Source organism: Moschus berezovskii, chromosome 15 (assembly GCF_049115385.1).
Source record: "Moschus berezovskii isolate FMDL1 chromosome 15, NW_MosBer_1.0, whole genome shotgun sequence".
In the NCBI taxonomy this organism is placed as follows: domain Eukaryota; kingdom Metazoa; phylum Chordata; class Mammalia; order Artiodactyla; family Moschidae; genus Moschus; species Moschus berezovskii.
In genome coordinates, this window is record NC_142474.1 from 17,691,611 (window position 1) to 17,710,667 (window position 19,057).

Here is a 19,057-nt window from a genome sequence, read left to right on the forward strand (position 1 = left end):
ACAATGCTGTGTTAGTTTCTGCTGTACAACAACGTGCATCAGCTCTGTGTAAACATAAATCCCGTCTCTGGAGCCTCCCTCCCACTCACTCCCCTCGCACCCACCTAGGTCATCACAGAGCACTGAGCTGAGCTCCCTATGCTATACAGCAGCTTCCCACTAGCTATCTGTTTTACACCCTCGTAGTTTTGCTAGTCATTTTATTGTACTTTGCATGTATTGCAGTATCTCGAAGGTGTCGGCCTGTGTTAAATCTACTCTCACTAAGACCACCAGTGACTTCAGTGTTACTAAAACTAGCAGACAGGTTTCTGTCCTTTGTGCCTCAGAACTGTTTCTTCTGCCTGTAATTCTTTTGTTTTCTACCTGCTGCTGCTGCTGCTGCTGCTAAGGCACTTCAGTCGTGTCCAACTCTGTGCGACCCCTTAGACAGCAGCCTACCAGGCTCCCCCGTCCCTGGGATTCTCCAGGCAAGAACACTGGAGTGGGTTGCCGTTTCCTTCTCCAATATGTGAAAGTGAAAAGTGAAAGTGAAGTCACTCAGTCATGTCCGACTCATAGCAGTCCCATGGACTGCAGCCTACCAGGCTCCTCCATCCATGGGATTTTCTAGGCAAGAGTACTGGAGTGGCTTGCCATTGCCTTCTCCAGTTTCCTACCTAAACCTGGTTAATTCCTGCTCACTTTATTAGTAAAATCACTTTCCCATTGCTGGGTAAACTCAGCATTCCCAAACTTGTAACCAGTTTAAATTCATTAGTTGCCAATCCCGTAGAGAATGTTGTTGAAATGGTCCTTTATTGACCTGTACGTGGTGGATGCCTGGCACAGAGAACGTGACCAATTGATGGTTGTTGACTGAACAAATGATTGGTAGGTGGGTCGGAAGCAGCATTCTGCTTCCTGGCTAGTACTGTCTCTCACAGCACCCTACCTGCTTTTCCTCCCAAGCATTGGATACTGAAGGAAAGCAAAATGAAAGGTTAGATGTGAAAGAGTAGTCCAGTATATCAGATCTTTGTCAAATGCCAGAGGGAGGGACACAGGGAAGTCTTAGTATTCAGGGTTGAGAGAACTGTCAGGTAGGAGGGAGGATTCCTCTAGATCCAAAAGCTGGATTGTGTTTGGATGAGTAGCAGAGAGAAATGAGAGCTACACAAAAATGAAACTGGAACAAGTCAGGAGTGTTTGGGAGCTATGAAGAGACTGGTCTGACTGCAGGAGAGAAGTCTTATTGTTGAGGTGACAGGGGAAACAGAAAGAATTGGCTCAATTGTGGAGAAACACTGATAATTAGCTAAGAAAGAGTTATTCTTATTGCACAGTGGGGAGGGAATTGCCAAGGGTATTCAAGACTTACCACGCTGCTGTAATTATTTTCTTTTAACAATTTTATTTATGTATTTTTAAATTTAATTTTATTGATTTATTTTTGGCTTCACTGGGCCTTCATCACTGTGTGCAGGCTGTCTCTAGTTGCAGTGAGCAGGAGCTACTCTTCATTTCAGTGCACAGGCTTCTCATTGCAGTGGCTTCTGTTGTGGAATACAGGCTCTAGGTGCCCAGGCTTCGGCAGTTGTGATGCACGAGCTCAGTAGTTGTGGCTCACAGGCTCTAGGACATGGGCTTAGTAGTTGTGGTGCATGAGTTTAGTTGCTCCGTGGCATGTGGGATCTTCCAGCCCAGTCCAGGAATTGAACCTGTATCCCCTATATTGGCAAACAGATTCTTATCCATTGAACCACCAGGGAAGTCCCTGCTGTAATTATTATTTACTTCTGGGCTTATATCTCTAGCTAGACCTGTGGGAATATAGGAAGTATGTCCATCTTAAGAACTATAGCTTCTAAGGAGACTAAACCCCTGATGAGAAAGGAAGACTCTAGCAACAGATAGACTGGCACGTGGAGAGACTGGAAGCAGAGAGACAAGAGGCTACTCAAGTTCAGCTACTCAAGTTGGACCCTAAATCCAGATACATTCATTTAGGGAATGAGTGTTCCCCCAGGTCCTGTGTCCGGGACCAGGGATGGAACAGTACCTGAGACAGTTCCCAAGGGTCTCTCTCTAGTTGGGGACAATATAAACTCGAGTAAATAATAATCACAGTAGTGTGTAAGTACTTTGGGGCTGGAGCAGTGTGTATAGTCTTAGAGGAGCAAAAAGGTGAAGGGTTTATGCCAGGGTTGGTTGGGAAAGATTCATTTAAAGAAGGACTTGTAATGACTTCCCTGGTGATCCTGTGGTTAAGAATCCACCTGCCAATGCAGGGGGCACAGGTTTAATCCCTGGCCTGGGAGGATCTCACATACCGTGAGGCAGATAAGCCCGTGTACCACAATTACTGAGCCAGTGCTCTAGAGCCCGCGCTCCACAACTAGAGAAGCCACCACAATGAGAAGCCCATACACTGCAACTAGAGAGTAGACCCCACTCACCACAACTTGAGAAAGCCCGTGTGCAGTGATGAAGACCCAGAGCAACCAAAAATTAATTAATTTATTAAAAGAGGGCTTGGAAGCTGAGACCTGAAGGATGGATGAGGAGTCAACTGGGTAAAGGGGGTGGGGGAAGGTGAGAGACAATGAGGTGCATTAAGGTGTGAGACCTGGGCTCTGTGCATAGTCCTGTAAACCAGGAGCCCCAGAGCAGTGGGAGCCATTGGGGTGTTTTAAGCAGGAAAGCGACACATTCAAGTCAGAGTTTACAGCAGAGTCACGGCCACTGTACCCGACCAGAGGGCTCATAGGAGAAGCACCTTGACTTCTGTGCCCACCTCTCTTCCAGTCTCCCACCAGTGCCTCCGACTAGCCCAGCCTGACTAGAGGCCAGTAGGCAGGGGAGCTGGGAGATGTGGTTCACAAGAGCAGCTCCTGTTAATGCAGAGCAGGGCAGAGGGAGGTGGAGAGCGGATCTGAGAGCAAGTAGGCATGTGAGGCCCACAGTGTTCTACAGGAGCCTTCTCTTCCTCGTGCAGTAAAGGCTCTGACAGTCTTGTACCCTCATGTAGCCTAGAGAATCCAGCCACGAGTTGAAGAACAGTTCAGGACAGAGTCAGGTGTTGGAGGGCCCAGCTTCTTACACTCTTTGATTTCCAGTCGTAGTGCCACTTCACTTCGACACCAACCCTCGATTTGGGTGGAGTCTAGGAGGCTGAGGCCAAAGTGACAGCTTTGATTATGGAGCAAAGGTCAAGTTCCACAGGTACACGGTATCTTTCCCCCTTTTTGCCGTCTTACAGACCTGGGCCATGTGTTACAGGGGAGACTAAGAAAGAGGGTCCAGCACATTCCATCTTTCCCTGGAAAACCAGGACAAGGTGCGTCCCCGGAAGCTACATGAAGGGAAGGGGTCACTGAGCCGGGTCACGTACTGCTTCTGGCCATCTTTGAAAAGAGCTGGTGTGGTGGCTTTTGCTCTGAAAGCTCTTCCCTTCCCAGGACCGTGTGTCTCTAATTAAGCATGTACACCGTCCGGGGTTTCCCAAGAGTAAGTCTGTCCAGAAGCAGGCTGTCTGCAGGACGAGGATATGTGTGCATGAGAGATTCGCTTAAAACTACGAGAACTGGCTTTTTTCTCTATTCCTACTTACTCTCTCTTTGACAGGATGGTGACATTGTAGCCCCGCTTATAACACCTCGGAAATTGGAGTGGAATTCAGCTGGCACCCAGGAAGTGGCCAAAGTCAAAGCCCAGCTTTTCCCAAGTGACTCTATGTGAATGTCTACAGTCGATTGTTTACAAAAAGCCCCTTCCCATCCCCTTTCCCTCCTCCCCCAGCACAGTTAATTTAGGGACTTTGATCACAGAGGTCTACAAATGGAGTGACAGCTGGTGCTTTATATTTTATATCTTGAACGTACGCACATACTAAGTCATTTTTATCCAGAGGAACAGGTATTAGGCAGACCTTATTAACATGAGCTATGGAAAGCGCTCCCTTGCCTCTTTTTAATATTAATCAAAGTCTTTCTTTAGCTGTCTATTTTCTTAGAATTAACAGCTTTTTTAAGTACTTTGAACTCTTATGACATAAGATTGTTTTTTAAAAAATTTGGAAATAAGACAAAGGCGCACACTGGAATTTGTAGATGGGGTTGTCATGAACAGCAGTGGTTAAAAACAGTACGTGAAACCCCGGCCCCCTGAGGAGGTGCCCATCACCCTGAATTTGAGTCTAACTTTCCTTGAGTGATTGCAACATTAGTGAAAGGCACCTCCCCTCACCCTTTTAGCCCCCCATAAACTGCCAGGTTGGGGTCAACAGTATAGGAGGGCCACGAAGGGGCTCCAGCTCTTCAATGAGAGGGCTGAATGATTTGTTCAAAAGATCTGAGGGTGCTGGCCTCCTCTGAAATGGGACATAAAACTGCCTTATAGGAGACCCCCTAGCTCCAGTAGCAGAGGGACTCCCCAAACCAGGCTGTCCTCTGGGTCAGCTGTGGCTCCAGCCCGTGTGGGTTTCTTTCTCTCCTGAGTGCTCACTGCCCACTCCCTGAGGGTTATACCATTGCCCAGCCTGGAGAAAGCAGCGCCCCTCCCCCTGACCTCTGCATCTCACTTGGGTGCTGATCAGAGGCCATCATAGGAACCGTCCTCAGGGCTGCTCAGAGCTGGGACTTCATTTTTGCCAGTTCATTGCATTTGATGAGTTTCAGGGCAAAGACTGCCTATGCTGAGACAAAATGATTTACCCAGTGAATTCGAGGTTTCCCTTTGTGTCTCTACCTCCAGCAGTGGAGTAGCCACCACTGTGGTTGAGCAGTGCTCCTGAGCTAAACAGAGTCTGGAGTTAGAGTTAAATCTGGTGGCTGCCAGAGGCAGGGCCATGGGGAATGCAGTCGTGAGCCCTGACATCCTGTACTTCACCATGCCCTTATAGAAGCCTCCGTGGCAGCCTGGGCATGGGGAGCCAGCCTTGGTTCTGGGTCAGAGCAAGAGGGAGCGGGGAGGAGCTCAGACTGCAGGGCAGAAGATCACCCCCAATATATTGGGGGCGCTGCCACCATCCACTGTGTAACCAGGTGCTCCTCTGTTGACACTAGGGTGACAAGCATTTGGAATGTCTGGTCCATCACCCCTCTCCCACCCCCAGTAGATAATCGAGTTGACCCGAATTCCTAGAGTAGTTAAAACCATGCTCCTCTCCCACCACAATGCTGTCTGATGGGGATGTGGATACAGTGGGCTCCTAGAAGCCCAAAGAAAGTGGTCATGGTACCAGGTCATGTCTGTTTTGGCCATGGTGCTTCCAAAACGTCCAGTGGGGAGAATCCTCCACCTCAGACTTCATATGTCCAGGCCCAAGGTCAAGAATGTAATGTTTCTCTGCAAAGATTGTTTGATTTTTTGCCACTCCTCCATTTACATCATTGTTTTACTCTGGAATTTTGTCATCTCAGAGTGTATCATTGTGCTCTCTGAGGAACAACTTGAATTTGTTTTGTTTGCCTCTTTTGTTACTTTTTGGCAGCTGCACTTTATGCTCTTTGCAACTGTTTTAATTATGGGAACCACTTGCCATTGACAAGGTTAAATTTTTCTTAAGAAGCATCTTCACTATTGGTATAAAAAGGGAGCCTTTAACAGCTTGGCGTCTAGAGTTACTGAGCTTTGTCACCTTGAGAATGTAAGTAACACTGCAGGTACAAGTGCCTGGTCGCTTCATCCTGGTGAGGGAAACAGCTGCAATAAAGCTTCATGAATGTATCTCTGTCTTGAAATCAGTGGTGTCTTCCTCAGTGACTTTCACACTCATGTGCCCAGTTTTGACCCTTTTGTGCAAAAGAATTCTGTTTGGTCTAGGAATGTGCCCAGATGTTTCTTTATACCTCAATACTGTGTTGTGTCTTTCAGAGGGGATGGTTTTAACAGGCCCTATGTTACTTCGTTTTCCTCTTTCAATAATGGCAAGTAATGACCTGATAAAGAATCTTATTCTGTCAGGAGGCAGGCACTAGCATGGGGAAGGTTATGGATTTTTTTTTTTTAGTTTTTCTAAGTTTCTCTTTTGCCAGAAAAAATATCCTTCCTTTTTTTTAATCTCCCTGAGTTCCCATCTACAGAATTTCAGCTTCTTTACCCAAATGTGCATATAGTTCATTTGCTGCTTTCATATTTTCCTTGTGGAATTAAATAAGAGATCCTCAAGTACCCAGCACAGTGGTAGCAGACTGGTCAGTTTTCTGGGAAAAGAATGCTATTTTGGAGTCTTTATTAATTTCACTGGTTGAGTTAGGTGTCTGTGGTTTAACAATATTCTTTAAATTAAAATAATGTCCAAAGCATATAGAGAAGAATCCCATTTTGTAAGAATCCCATATACCTCCTTAGAAAACTGTCTGGAAGTATATACATGAAAATGTTAATGTTTTAGGGAGTGGTTGAATTTTAGGCAATTTTAATTTTTTTACATCTTCTGGTTTTTCTACAATAAACACACATTAACTGTGTACTCCCTAAAAGGATCATTTTCCTGAGGAATTTTGTGGTGCTCGGGTGAGGTATAACTGTCTTTTTTACTCCCTCAAATCCCCTCTCTAGTAGAATGTGGCCTGTCTCCACACCTGTCTTGGTCCTCAGGCGCCAAGAGGCTGTTCTCAGCCACAGTCCACACCGGACACTTAGCCATCTGTGTTTCGGATGGAATGGGCTGCCCTGGGTGAGCGTGGCCTCATTGGCATCCAGGGGCAGGTCTGAACGCCTGTTGCTTCAGGAAGCCGCCTGCCGTGGCATCAGCTCAGGACCCAGGCCTCCAGCTCGTTGATGCAGAACTGCTCCTGCCGAGCCAGCACCTCATTGTTGAAGGTCGCACAGGGGTAGCTCCCCCCACGGTACAAGTCTCCATCCAACCACAGCCCAAAGTGGCCACTAAAGAGAGGAGAATCTTGGCATGGCTCCCTCCAGCACCCTTCAGAACTGCCCCAGCAGCCCTTAGCCGCACCATGACTGCTCTGCCTTAGTCTCATCTCCTTTGAAATCAGTTTGTCCCAAATTGTTAAGGACTCACACATTGTCCCCCACGGGTTTCAAGCTGGTTTGTTTTTTTTTTACAGTTCAGTGATTTTGATGAACATATACAGTGGAGCAGCCATCACCACAGAACAGTTTTAAGCCTTCAGAACATTAAGATGGCAATGCCTTAACCAAAGGACAGACTCTCATAAGCTTGGACTCCAAGCCCAGAACATGGAGGACCAGGGCGTCCATTCTAGTTCCCTCTTTTGACAGCAAACCTAGGCTGGAGCTGGGAAGTGGGTTACTGCAAATTGGCAGCGGCTGGTGGGGTCTGTGTCAGTCCGCCTCTCTGTGGAGGCTATTCAGACAGCTGGGAAAGCAAAGAACTTGCCTGGTGCTAATCAAGCAGTGCTGTCATCTGTGCCCTCAGGATAAGATTTACTCTGCCTGAATATGCAGGTCACACCAGAGGCGAGACTGACCTTGTAAAACACACTCCACTTCCCACCCCCAACACACACACACCAGTTTCTGGGCAGATGCCTGCCTTCCTCTGGTGAGTTATATTCCCTATGTTTATGGAGCTGACAGGTAAATTTGGGGTTTGGTTTTAGCCACATCCAACCATATGGGGTGCTGTTCCCAAAGTTACGTAAATTCAGCCTAAGCTGTCACCAGCTAAACACTTTGGGGGAGACTTCACGCCATCCTCTCCTCTCAGTATCAATTTAAGCAGAGTTTAGGGGGTTGACTGTGGGGCCAGGCAGTGCCACAATACCTATCAAGGGGAGATTCTTGAAGGTTGACCAGCAGCCTCCCCCATTTTGTCTGGGGTAGCCTAACCCAGCATTTTCAGACAGAGGAAAGGACCAGAGTACAGACCACTTCGAGACTCAAGACTAGGGAAGATTAGGACACGCACCTGCCACAGCCCATCATCAGAGAATCCAAGTCGCCTTTCACAAAGAAAGAGTTGCTTCCTGTCCACTTGAAGACCTGTGATAAGAAACCCAGTTATTGGCGGAGTCCTGCTCATGCAGTTTTACTCTGAACCACTGAGTGGCAGTGTGGTGAAGGAAACAACCTCCAAGCCCCAACTAAGGCACTGGAGCTACTCTAGGCTCCTAACTTGCAGTTTCTCTCAGTCTCCCTGGGGTTCACGTCCTCTTGCCCTGCAGTCTGAATTCCCACAGCCCAAAAGCCCTTCTGTTCTAGGAATAGACCAGACCCTCTGAGGCTTCCTGCTTCCGAAGCTGGAGAAAGGAGGGGAAAAGTCCACATCAGGAGCCAGGCCCTGACTGTACCATTAACTGTTTCCTCCTCTCACTGGAGTTAACACTAAGCCTGCACACCCTTGGTGCTATTTCACACCCAACAAATGTTTCGAGCCCCACCCCAAAGAGACACCCTGACTCCACCAATTCTGTCCCCGCCAGTCACTCCTTCCCGGATCATAGCCTCCTAATGGGTCTCTGCTTCCTCTGTCTCCTGCCCCGAAGCTCATGTGTGCTTTCTCAGTGAGCTATTCAAAATTAAATCAGGTGGTTCAGTGGTATAGAATCCACCTGCCAATGCAGGGGACATGGGTTCAATCCCTGATCCAGGACAATCCCACATGCTGTGGGCAACTAGCACCTGGAACCAGTGTTTCCCAACAAGAGAAGCCTGTGCACCGCAGCTGGAGAGTAGCCCCTGCTTACTGCAAGCAGAGAAAGCCTGCGTGCAGCAACAGAGTGAGCATAGCCAAAAATTAATTATTTCAAAAAATCAAATTGAATATTAGCCCTCCTCTGCTAAAGCTCTCCAATGGCCCTGACAATGGGAATTAAATCCAGCATCTAACAACAGCTGAAAGCCCAGTGTGCTCTGCCCTGATTTTCTCTCCAAGCTCTTTCTCCCTTTACCGCCTGTACTTCATCTACCCTGCCCCTTCTGTCCTGGGACACCTGAAGCTATCACTGCTCCAGGGTCTTGCTGACCCCTCTTCCCAGAATGCTCTTCCCCCAGATCCTCAGAAGGCTCACTTCTCAGCTTTCAGACGAAATATCATCCCAAAGAAATTTAAAGTAGCCCTTCCTTCCAGGCCCTGTTCAGTGACAATATGCCCTGCTAACATGTAAGTTCCATGAAGGCTGTCTTGATTCTGGCAGTATTCCTGAGACATGGTGTAGATGTTTGTTAAGTGAACAAATTATTCAAGAGTCAATTTAGGACTCCCCTGGTGGTCCAACATTTAAGGATCCACCTGCCAACACAGGGGAAACAGATTCGATCGCTGGTCCAGCAAGATCTCATATGCCACAGAGTAATTAAGCCCACACACAGCAACTACTGAAGCCTGCACTAGAGCCTGTGCTCAGCAACAAGAAAAATCTCTGCAATAAGAGCCCAAGCACCGCAACTCAAACACAACTAGAGAGTAGGCCCCACTCGCTGCAACTGGAGAAAGCCTGAGCACAGCAATGAAGACCTAGTGCAGCCAAAAATGAAAACTTTTTTTAAGTCAGATTTTTAAAGGGCTGCAAAAGTATAGCCTATGATTGCCTGTAATTAGTTGTAAAAAATGCTCTGAGCAACCGAAGGGTTTTTAGCAAGAAAATGGGCTAATCAAAGATAAGCCCTGGGCTCAGAAGAGATGAGATAATATTAACAAGTGACCATGAAAAGACAGAACCATTCAACTCCTCCTCTACTTTCCTCAAGGAACATGACCTTCAGACTTGAAGGAGGAAGATAAACATTGCTACAGAAAAAATTAAGATGATGCTTCTTGGAATGAGGGTCAAGGAACTGGTGGGAATTCATGAAGAACGCAGATGCCAGAAGACCAAAGACAGGCAAAAATTAACCAATTTTTTGAAAAGATGAGATTGCATAATAATAGCCTGGGAAGACTATAGCAATTGCCTGAAAAAAAAATCATTCCATTCAAGAGTTTGGTTTTTTTTGTTTGTTTTGTTTTTACATTTAGCACAAGGCTCTGTTTTAGGTACTGGATAGACCAGTGATGTAACAGACAAAAATTCCTGCCTCCTAGGACTCCCACTCGAGTGGCAGGAGGCAGGTAAATAAGTAAAATAAATAGTGTGTTAGCTGTGACAAATGCTTAGAAGAGAGTAGAGAAGGGCAATGAGAGTTTCCAGTGGCCGGCATGCTGTAAATGTGAACAGCAGGGAGGGTCCTGCTGAGAGGGTGACATCTGGGCAGAGTCCTGAAGGAAGTGAGAACTGACTCACACGGACATCCTGTGGAGGGAACCTTAGGAAGTACAGCATGTTTAAAGGCCCTGAGGTGGGAACAGTCTTGCTTGTTTAAGAACCAGCTCTGAGGTCAGTGTAGGGAGACGAAAAGTAGCAAGAAATGACGTCAGAGAGAGTACAGAAGATGTAGAGACGCGTAGGTTATGTTAAAGACTCTGGGGATTGGTCTGGTGGTCCAGAGGTTAAGAATCTGACTGCCAATGGCAGGGGATGTGAGTTCAGTCCCTGGTCAGGGAACTAAGATCCCACATGCCTCGGAGCAACTGCCGAAACTACTGAGCCTGTGTTGCAGCTGCGGAGAAGTGAAAGATCACACGCGTTGCAACTGAGACTTGACGCACCCAAATAAATGAAAGCATGTTCTGAAAAAATACTTTGGCTTTCTCTGAGGGAGAAAAGAAGCCATTGGTAGCTTAGAGCCAAGGAATGATATGTTCTGATTTCATTTATTTTAAATATTTATTTGGCTGTGGCTGTGCCAAGTCTTAATTGCATCATACAGGATCTTCAGTTGCAGCCTGTGGGATCTAGTTCCCTGACCAAGGATCGAACCTGGGCCCCCTGCAGTGGGAGCTCAGAGTCTTAGCCACTGGGCCACCAGGGAAGTCCTAGACTTATCTTTTAAAAGGCTCACTCCAGGTGCTGTGATGACTGAAGGTGGAAGCATTAGGAGGCTATAGCAGGGACACAGGCAAGTAATGATGGTGGCTTGAACCAGGGTGACAGCAAAGGGCATGGTGAGAAGTGGTAGATTCTGGTTAGAGATAGAGAAGGAAGAGCCGTCAGGATTCATTGACAGCTCATCAGATGTAGGGTGTGAAAGAAGCGTTGAGAAGGGCTCCAAAATTTTTGGTCTCAATGGCAGGAAAGACAGAGGTGCCATTCACTTTTGTCAGGGAAGATGGCAGGAGGAACCAACTTTCTGGGAGAAAGTCAGGAGAGCAGCTTGGCAAAACCCCGATCGTGGTTAGACCCTCCCATCCACGCTGTCTGTGCTTAAACCTGACGAGCTGAATGTTGCTAGAGGAAAGCACACAACAAAGGAACCAGCCCTGGGACTTCCCTGGTGGTCCGGTGGTTAAGAATCCTCCTTGCAGTGCAGCAGACATGAGTTCTATCTCTAGTCGGGGAACTAAGATCCCACCTGCCCCTGGGCAACTAGGCCCATGCGCCACAACTACTGAGCCTGCCCTCCCTAGAGCCTGTGCTCCAAAACAAGAGAAGCCACCACAATGAGAAGCCTAAGCACCGCAACTGGAGAGTAGCCTCTGCTAGCCGCCACTAGCGAAAGCCTGCACACAGCAATGGAGACCCCGTGCTGTCATAAATAAATAAAAATCCTCGAAAAGACACAAGAAAAAGAGCATCACCTTCAGCTGTGGAGAGAAGGAGAAGAGGAAGGTCTCGCCAGTACCGTAGAAGCCTTTGCTGAGTCGAGGGGCCGAGGAGGAGAAGGCCCCAAACATCTGGAAGGAAGAGTTTGTAGCTTGCAGCCGGAAGGGAGCAGGAGATCCCCTCCAGGCTGGGGAGTCTGGGGCAGAGCTGGGGGTCAGAGAGGCCCCGGGGGGCCCATCAGCCCTTGGTGGCAGCTCTCCCCCCAGCACCCCCAGCACGGCTCACCTGGCCATCCTGGTCTCTCAGCACCAGCAGCACTGGCCCACTGTGGCCCTCCATCTGCCTGTACAGGCTCTGGAGACTGAAGCCGTCCCGCGACGTGCAGAAGGCCAGGCTCCAGGAGTATCCAGTGACTCTTGGGGGCAGGTGGAGACTGAGCTGGGGACAGAGCAGAGGGTGAGCAAGGGCTCCCGGTCCTCCCACCCTTGGTGCTCGGTATCCTTGGGGTCCCAGGAGGACTAAGGTTAAACAGCCACTCCTCACCCAAACCCTGTAAACCCTGTGCTTTACGGAGTCGTTCAGTTGTGTCCAACTCTTTGCGGCCCCATGGACTGCAGCACATCAGGCCTCCCTGTCCATCACCAACTCCCGGAGTTTACTCAAACTCATGTCCATAGAGTCGGTGATGCCATCCAACCATCTCGTCCTCTGTTGTCCTCTTCTCCTGCCTTCAATCTTGCCCAACATCAGTGTTTTTTTCCAGTGAGTCAGCTCTTCGCATCAGGTGGCCAAAGTATTGGAGCTTCAGCTTCAGCATCAGTCCTTCCAATGGATATTCAGGGTTGATTTCATTTAGGATGGACTGGTTGGATCTCCTTGCAGTCCAAAGGACTCTCAAGAGTCTTCTCCAACACCCACTTCAAAAGCATCAATTCTTCAGCGCTCAGCTTTCTTTACAGTCCAACTCTCACATCCACACATGACCACTGGAAAAACCAGGGATTGGACTAGACGGACCTTTGTTGGCCAAGTTTTACAGGTTATGGAGTGCTTTCATGTTTCCAGGGGGCACCATGGAAACACCGGTGAGCAGGAGGCCTCAGAGAAAGGGGTCACTATTCCCATTTTATAAATGAGGAAGCTGAGGCTCGGGGAGATGAAGCAACTTGCCTGAAGCCCACATGGGGAGGAAGTGGCCGAGCCAGGATTTGAACTCAGGTCAGGCCCATCATGGCCCCTAGCAACCAAAGAATAGATGAGGTATTGACTGCCTCCTCCTAACTCCCCATCTCATCCTCCCATTCGCACCCCAGCTTCGGCCTCAGTTCCCAAGGGCTGGTTCCACTTAAAGAGTCAGATTAGTTCACCGTATCCTTAACCTCCTGGTGAAGTGAAGAAGGTGGTGCTAGGATTACTGACTCATTTTACCAGAAAAGCCCCGCGAGGAGAAGAGTTGCCCAAGGTGACATAGTGAGCAGAGGGCAGAGCAGGATGGACCCCAGGCGTCCCTGGGCCTGGCTGGGGTGGGGCAGGACTGAAGCCTTTGTACCATGGACTGTGGCCGAACCTGACTCATCTCCGAGGCTCCCAGAACCTGGCTGACTCCGGCCAGCGGGGGTACCATGGGGCGTTCAGGAACTGGAGTTGGGGCCGGGGTTGTCTCCCTCTCCTTTTCCTCCTCTTCCTTGTCCTCCTCCCCAGGCAGAGCATCCTCCGCCTGGCTGGGCTGTAAAGACAAGAGGCCTGGTGAGTTGAGAGACAAGGAGACACGAGGTGCCACGTGTCCAGAGCCTGAGAACCTCGGCCACCTCATCACCCCTGCCCGGGCCCCTGCCAGTCCAGCCGGAGGAGGCTGCGAAGTGTCCACGACAGGCCAGACCCTGTCCTTCCTGCCAGCCAGCTCCCTCCCTGGCCTCTTCCAGCTACGCCCACCAGATGTGGCCTTGGGCCCCCGAGGTTTGTCTGCCTGGTTGCTCTGGATCCAGAGTGGACAGCAGGGATTGTGTTCTAAGCTTGGGAGGCAGGAGAGAAGGGCAGGTGGCAGCTCCCCACTGTGTGCATTTGTACATGAAATAACAACAATAATAATACAATAGTGGCTGAATATACAGTAAACAGGACACACTTGACTAGGCCCTTGTGAAGTGCTTGGTGAGCATAATCTCTGAATTTTCCCAAAAATCCTAAGAAAAATGTGCTGCTTTTTTTTTTTTGCTGTGCCACAAGGCTTGCAGGATCTCAGTTCCCCAACCAGGGATTGAACCTGGGCCTTCCACAGTGAAAGCATGGAGTCCTAACCACTGGACCACCAGGGAACTCTCCAGAGTAGGGTTTTTATTACCCCCATGTTATTATCCCAAAGGAAGAAAGAGGCCTTCTGAGCTGGTGAAACAACGCATGTTTCTGATGGGTGAGACAGTGCACAGGTTCATATAAAATGCGCATTTAGGGCTTCCCTGGTAGCTCAGTGGATGAGAATCCACCTGCCGATGCAGGAAACACGAGTTTGATTCCTGGCCCAGGAAGATCCCACGTGCCGAGGCGCAGCTAAGCCTGTGCTCCAAGACTACTTAGTCTGTTCTCTAGAGCCTGGGAGCCACACCTGCTGAGCCCATGTGCTTTAGCTACTGAAGCCTGTGTGCCCTAGAGCCCGTACTCCACAAAAAGAGAAGCCACTGCAATGAGAAGCCTGCACAGCACAACCAGAAAGTGGCCTTTGCTTGCCACGACTACAGAAAACCCTGTGCAGCAACAAAGACCCAGCGTAGGCAAAAATAAAAACAAATAAAAAATGCCTCAATTAAAAAAATGCACATTTGTGTGAAGGTGTGTGATGTGTTGGCTTAAAATAGAGTTGTGTAGCCAAATCAGTGTGAGAAGGTGTTGAATGCAACTTAGTATGTTACCTTTCAATGTGTTTGTGGGTGTGAGCTAGGGTTGTGTTTTTTGTGAGTGTCAGTGGGCATGTATGTTGGTGTGTTCATTCATTTAATCACTGAGCTGCTACTCTGTACCAGAGGGTGTGTGTGTGTGTGTGTGTGTGTGTGCACGTGCACGCATGCACATGATGCCTGCACACAAGGACTTTGGGGCTTTTCATCAGAGGAGATCTCCTTGGGAAGAAGAGATGGACAGGACACTGCTTTCCTATTCCCCAGGTTCAGGCCTACGGAGAGAGTCCTAACTAGACAGGCTTCTGGACAGAGCTCCATCTGGCACCCACTCCAGGGAGGAAGGAATGGAGACAGTAGTGTGTGCTTCTTGAGGGTCCCGGAACCACAGAGCTGGGCGCTAAGGCCCCAGGTTCCTGGGTCCTTGCTTTGAACCCTGGGCCAGCTGGGGAGGGCCTCGGAAGGGGGCCACCCAGCTGTATGCACCCTGGCCCAGGCCCCACACAGCCAGAGGTCTCACCTCCCCTACCTTTCCTGAGCGACCCCCAGCCCCAGCTGGGCCTCTTACCAGCCGAGTGTAACGCCAGCGGAGACTTTTCATTCTTCTGTCCGAGCCCAGCCAGGGGCAGTAAGTGAGCCTTCAGCCCTGCCAGGGAGGAGGCAGCGCTGGGTGAAACCTGGAGATGAGAGGGAGGGGCCTGGGGCACACCTGGCTGACTCCACACCCACCCAGCTGCCCTTTGCTCTCTCTCACCTGTCACTCCCAGGCTAGCTTGTCCCTAAGTGAGTCTGTGGGGTCAGCTATGCTCGGCATTCAGGGCCATACTTGTAGTTAGCAATTAGCAACTAATGCAGGTTAGCCATAAATTCTAGTTGTAATTCAGGCCCATAGATTGTAACCTTTGGGTGGCTGCCTGAGCCCCAGACAGGGTGTCTGGGGCCTCTACTTCTCTGTATGACCTTGCATAAGTGCTATGTATCCCTGGGCCTCAGTTTCCCCACATACGACATGTTGGACAAGATTGTCTCAGAGGCCCTCACAAGACTGACAGCATGCAATTCAGTTTTCTCTCAAAGCCATTATAACAGAAGCTTGAAAAGGGCCAAGCTAGACCAAAAGAACAGATTTTTTTTTAAATAGTCATTTTTCTAATTAAAAGAGCAATATATATTTACTATAGAAAATCTGAGAAATTTAGAAAAGAATAAAGAAAAATACAAAAATATTCATAATTCCACCTCTCAGAAATAAACGCTTAACCCCTACAGGTTTATTTTTTCATTTTTTATATTTATTTCACATATATGTATATACATACATTTATAAATAGATAATATGGTGTGTTGCTTTATCAGGTGCTTTGTCAAGCTTAACAAAAGAAAAATTTCCAATTACATTCAGTACCCTTTGAACATGCGATTTAAAAAAAAAATGTATTTATTATTTGGCTGTGCTGGGTCTTAGTTTCAGCACATGGGATCTTTTTTTTTGTTTATTTCATGTGGGCTCTAGTTCCCTGACCAGGGATTGAACATAGTCCCCCCGCATAGGGAGCGTGGAGTCTTAGCCACTGGACCACCATGAAAGTCCCACGAACACATGATTTTTAATGGCTGCATATTATTTCATCACAGGATGTACATCAATTCTCAAACATTCTGTTTGCTTATAATTTTCTGTTATTGTAAGCAAAATTATAATAAACTTCCTTATTCATAAATCTGATTATATTTTTTATGATAAATTTCAAAAGTTGAATAATGGATCAAAGGGTGTTCACACATGCTTTTCCAACTGTTTCCAATGAGGCTTCCCAGAGCTTAAGGCTGACCAATGTCTGGATATCTTTCAGGAATCTCAAGGTAATATCTTTCTGATCATCCTTAAATTACAGATAAAGAAACTGCCACTCAGAAAGTTGAAGAAGGAACTAACCACAGTCACAGGATAATATAACACAGTAAAAAGAGCACAGACTCTGGAGTCTAATTCCTGTGTGACCTTGGGCAAGTTACTTAACATCTCTGTTCTTCTGTCTTCTTGTCTGTAAAATACTAATACCAATTTACCTGATAGGGCTGTTGTAAAAATAAATGAAGGTAATGCCTGAAGGGACAACTCGGAAAAGACCCTGATGCTGGGAAAGATAGAGGGCAGGAGGAGAAGGGGGCGACAGAGGATGAGATGGTTGGATGGCATCACCAACTCAATGGACATGAGTTTGAGCAAACTCCAAGAGATAGGGAAGGACAGGGAAGCCTGGCGTGCTGCAGTCCATGGGGTTGCAAAGAGCTGACACACTGAGCGACTGAATGTCTGAAGAACTAGGAGGCTGAACCAGGTCTCCATCCTCCTGTTCTGAGTTCAGTGAGATGACACACAGTGCCTGGTGTTTGGTGAGAAAGTGAAAGTGTTAGTTGCTCAGTCGTGTCTGACTCTTTGTGACCCCATGGACTGTAGCCCACCAGGCTCCTCCGACCGTGGGATTCTTTGGGTAAGAATCCTGGAGTGGGTTGCCATTTCATTCTCCAGGGGATCTTCCCAGCCCAGGGATCAAACCTGGGTCTCCTGCATTGCAGGCAGATTCTTTACCATCTGAGCCACCATGGGTGCTAGATAAGTGGCAGTGCTTACGACCATCCCCCAACACTGCCTCTTTGGGAGATTCAGGGCTCAAATCACTGACAAGTGGCCACTCAGTCTCCACCCAAGCACCTCGGGAACCATCACTTGGTCACTTGTAGGGGTAGGTAGCTCAGTGGGGCAGGGAAGGGCAAGAATGTACTCACTTTACCAAGTCTCGACCTCTGGTGACCTCTTCCAGCTCGTCCAGCCTGATGGCTTCCCTAGTACATCTCCGGGATCCCACAGAGAAGGGACCACTTCCGGAACCGATCCTGTCCACCTGGAGGTCTGTAGGAAGCAGTTTTAGCTCTGTACCTTGGTTCTCCGGCAGACAGCTGTCACCTCTGCCCCAGCCAGACTCCAGCCCTGCTCTCCTGGCTCTTATACCTGCCCAGAGGGTGGCATGCCCTGGCCCTGAGCCTGCTCCGGTTTCAGCTGGAAGGACCTGGCTGTGATTATAATCCATCAGAAACTCAAATCCCACAAACAAGTGCTTGTCACCTCGGGTCCCTGCTCTGCCCCTACCAGCCCAAAGAGGTGGGGTTTACTGAACCCCTGGGCTCTTCCTGGAGCCTCTCACCCACGGCTACTGAGCGCCACGTGGTGCCTGAAGCCCATCATGGAAGGCACTTCTCTTAAGGGGTGCAAATGTTACAGGCAAGTGTCCAGCCGTGGGGCCACATCCACCTCCCTGTCTTCAGGGGAAACCTGGGGCTTGGGAGGTGAGGAGAGGCTGCCCTGATCTGGTCCTGTTTCCCTTCTCTTACATGGGGGAGGTGATTCTTATTGGCCACTGTCATGACGTGGGGTGAGGTTACGCACAGGAAGCCCAATGTCTGGCACACAGTACGCACGCTCTAGGTTCAGAGAGTTCTCTGTCCCAGGCTCATAGTGTGACTTCAGTGAATCCTGCTGTTGAAACACAGAACCTCAAAGTTGGAAGGTGTTTCAGCCAGTCCCAGACCAAGTGACCTCCACGCAGGGCAGGAAGTCATGAAAAAATATGCCCAGCAAGGGTCCCCCAGCCTGTTTGGGGTGGGTGAGCCCACTCTCTTGGGTGGCTCACACCCTTGGACAGGCCAGTTGCCTGCTGGGGGACCGGGGTACAGAGCTACAACTGTTTCACACAGACCTCCAGGTGAACAGGGTCAGTTCTGGAAGTAGCCCCTTTTCTGCAGGATCCAGGAAATGTGTGTGGCGGGGGACGGCTGTAAAAACCCCTTCCTGCTGGCCTTGGTGGAAAGGACTTGGGTCCCCAGATCCTTTCTCCATGGCCAGGTCTCCTGGGGCAACGCCCCAACCAGGAAGATAGGATACTGAAAGGACTTGTATTAATATTATGGGGAAAACATTCAAGTGATGGGCCCTGTTGCCATCTCAAACAAGGCTGTTGCAATACATGTTTGAACTATTAACAGCCTGGGGGTCACATGTCTGGCCCGCCTGTTCCCATGGCCCCACTCCCAAATCTTTTTCCTCCACACTCGATTCCTGAACCTTTGGGCACTTTGGGAGGCCAGTGAGATGTGCCTTGCTGTCCCATTCTTTGTCCTTAAGTCTAGAAATGTGACCTGGCAAGAAAGCTAATTGCCACATAGTGTGTTCAGTCATGTCTGACTCTGCGATCCCGTGGACTGTAGCCCACCAGGCTCCTCTGTCTGTGGAATTCTCCAGGCAAGAATACTGGAGTGGGTAGCGATTCCCTTCTCTGGGGAATCTTCCTGACCCAGGGATGGAACCTGGGTCTCCCACATTGCAGGCTGATTCTTTGCCATCTGAGCCACCTGGAAGCCTAAAACCCATGTAATTGGCTTCTGAAAAGCTTCCACGATCAGATTCTAGATGCCAGAGGGTTGAACGTCCCAGCTCTGCCTTGCAGCCTGCCTTTTCCTTTCTCCACCAGACCACACGCCACCTCTTTTAGCACTGCGACAGTCATCGCCAGGAAACAATTCCAACGTCCAGTAAAAGGGGAAAAGGTTAATCGA

General features: G+C 48.9%; 2 protein-coding genes and 1 non-coding gene across 12 annotated transcripts in view; 1 reads left to right on the plus strand and 2 right to left on the minus strand.

Annotated features, from left to right (window-relative positions):
- The window catches only part of SAMHD1 (SAM and HD domain containing deoxynucleoside triphosphate triphosphohydrolase 1), a 59,019-nt gene extending 53,310 nt beyond the window's left edge, over positions 1-5,709 (plus strand). For both annotated transcript variants that reach the window (XM_088843807.1, XM_055436928.2), the window contains one exon: positions 3,607-5,709. In XM_088843807.1, coding sequence (XP_088699933.1) covers positions 3,607-3,720 — 114 coding nt within the window. In that variant the 3' untranslated portion in view covers positions 3,721-5,709. The remainder of the gene's footprint in view (positions 1-3,606) is intronic.
- On the minus strand, positions 67-17,793 carry TLDC2 (TBC/LysM-associated domain containing 2). 9 transcript variants are annotated; one of them, XM_055436955.2, is made up of 7 exons: positions 17,234-17,793; positions 15,012-15,089; positions 13,120-13,278; positions 11,838-11,990; positions 11,588-11,683; positions 7,880-7,953; positions 5,860-6,870 (listed from the first exon to the last, which is right to left on the minus strand). In XM_055436955.2, the coding sequence occupies exons 2-7, from the start codon at positions 15,042-15,044 to the stop codon at positions 6,735-6,737; spliced, it is 651 nt and encodes a 216-aa protein (XP_055292930.2). In that variant the 5' UTR covers positions 15,045-15,089; positions 17,234-17,793; the 3' UTR covers positions 5,860-6,734. The 9 variants fall into 9 exon arrangements, with proteins under 9 accessions (XP_055292935.2, XP_055292988.2, XP_055292930.2 ...); XM_055436948.2 differs by having other exon boundaries at positions 15,012-15,120; XM_055437004.2 differs by lacking the exon at positions 11,588-11,683 and having other exon boundaries at positions 15,012-15,120.
- TRNAE-UUC (transfer RNA glutamic acid (anticodon UUC)) lies at positions 13,795-13,867 on the minus strand. Its single transcript has one exon. It is a non-coding gene; the product is annotated as a tRNA-Glu (tRNA).
- Positions 17,794-19,057: the final 1,264 nt, after the last annotated feature.

Excerpts from the sequence above, each read along its gene's own strand:
- TLDC2 (XM_055436939.2), bottom strand. The coding sequence starts at position 13,839 with ATGCTTTCACTGTGGAAGGCCCAGGTTCAATCCCTGGTTGGGGAACTG. Across the intron at positions 11,991-13,119 it reads GAGCCTCGGAGATGAGTCAG|CTCAGTCTCCACCTGCCCCC; the intron begins GTTCGGCCACAG and ends CTCTGTCCCCAG. Across the intron at positions 11,684-11,837 it reads TGAGAGACCAGGATGGCCAG|ATGTTTGGGGCCTTCTCCTC; the intron begins GTGAGCCGTGCT and ends TCTTCCTTCCAG.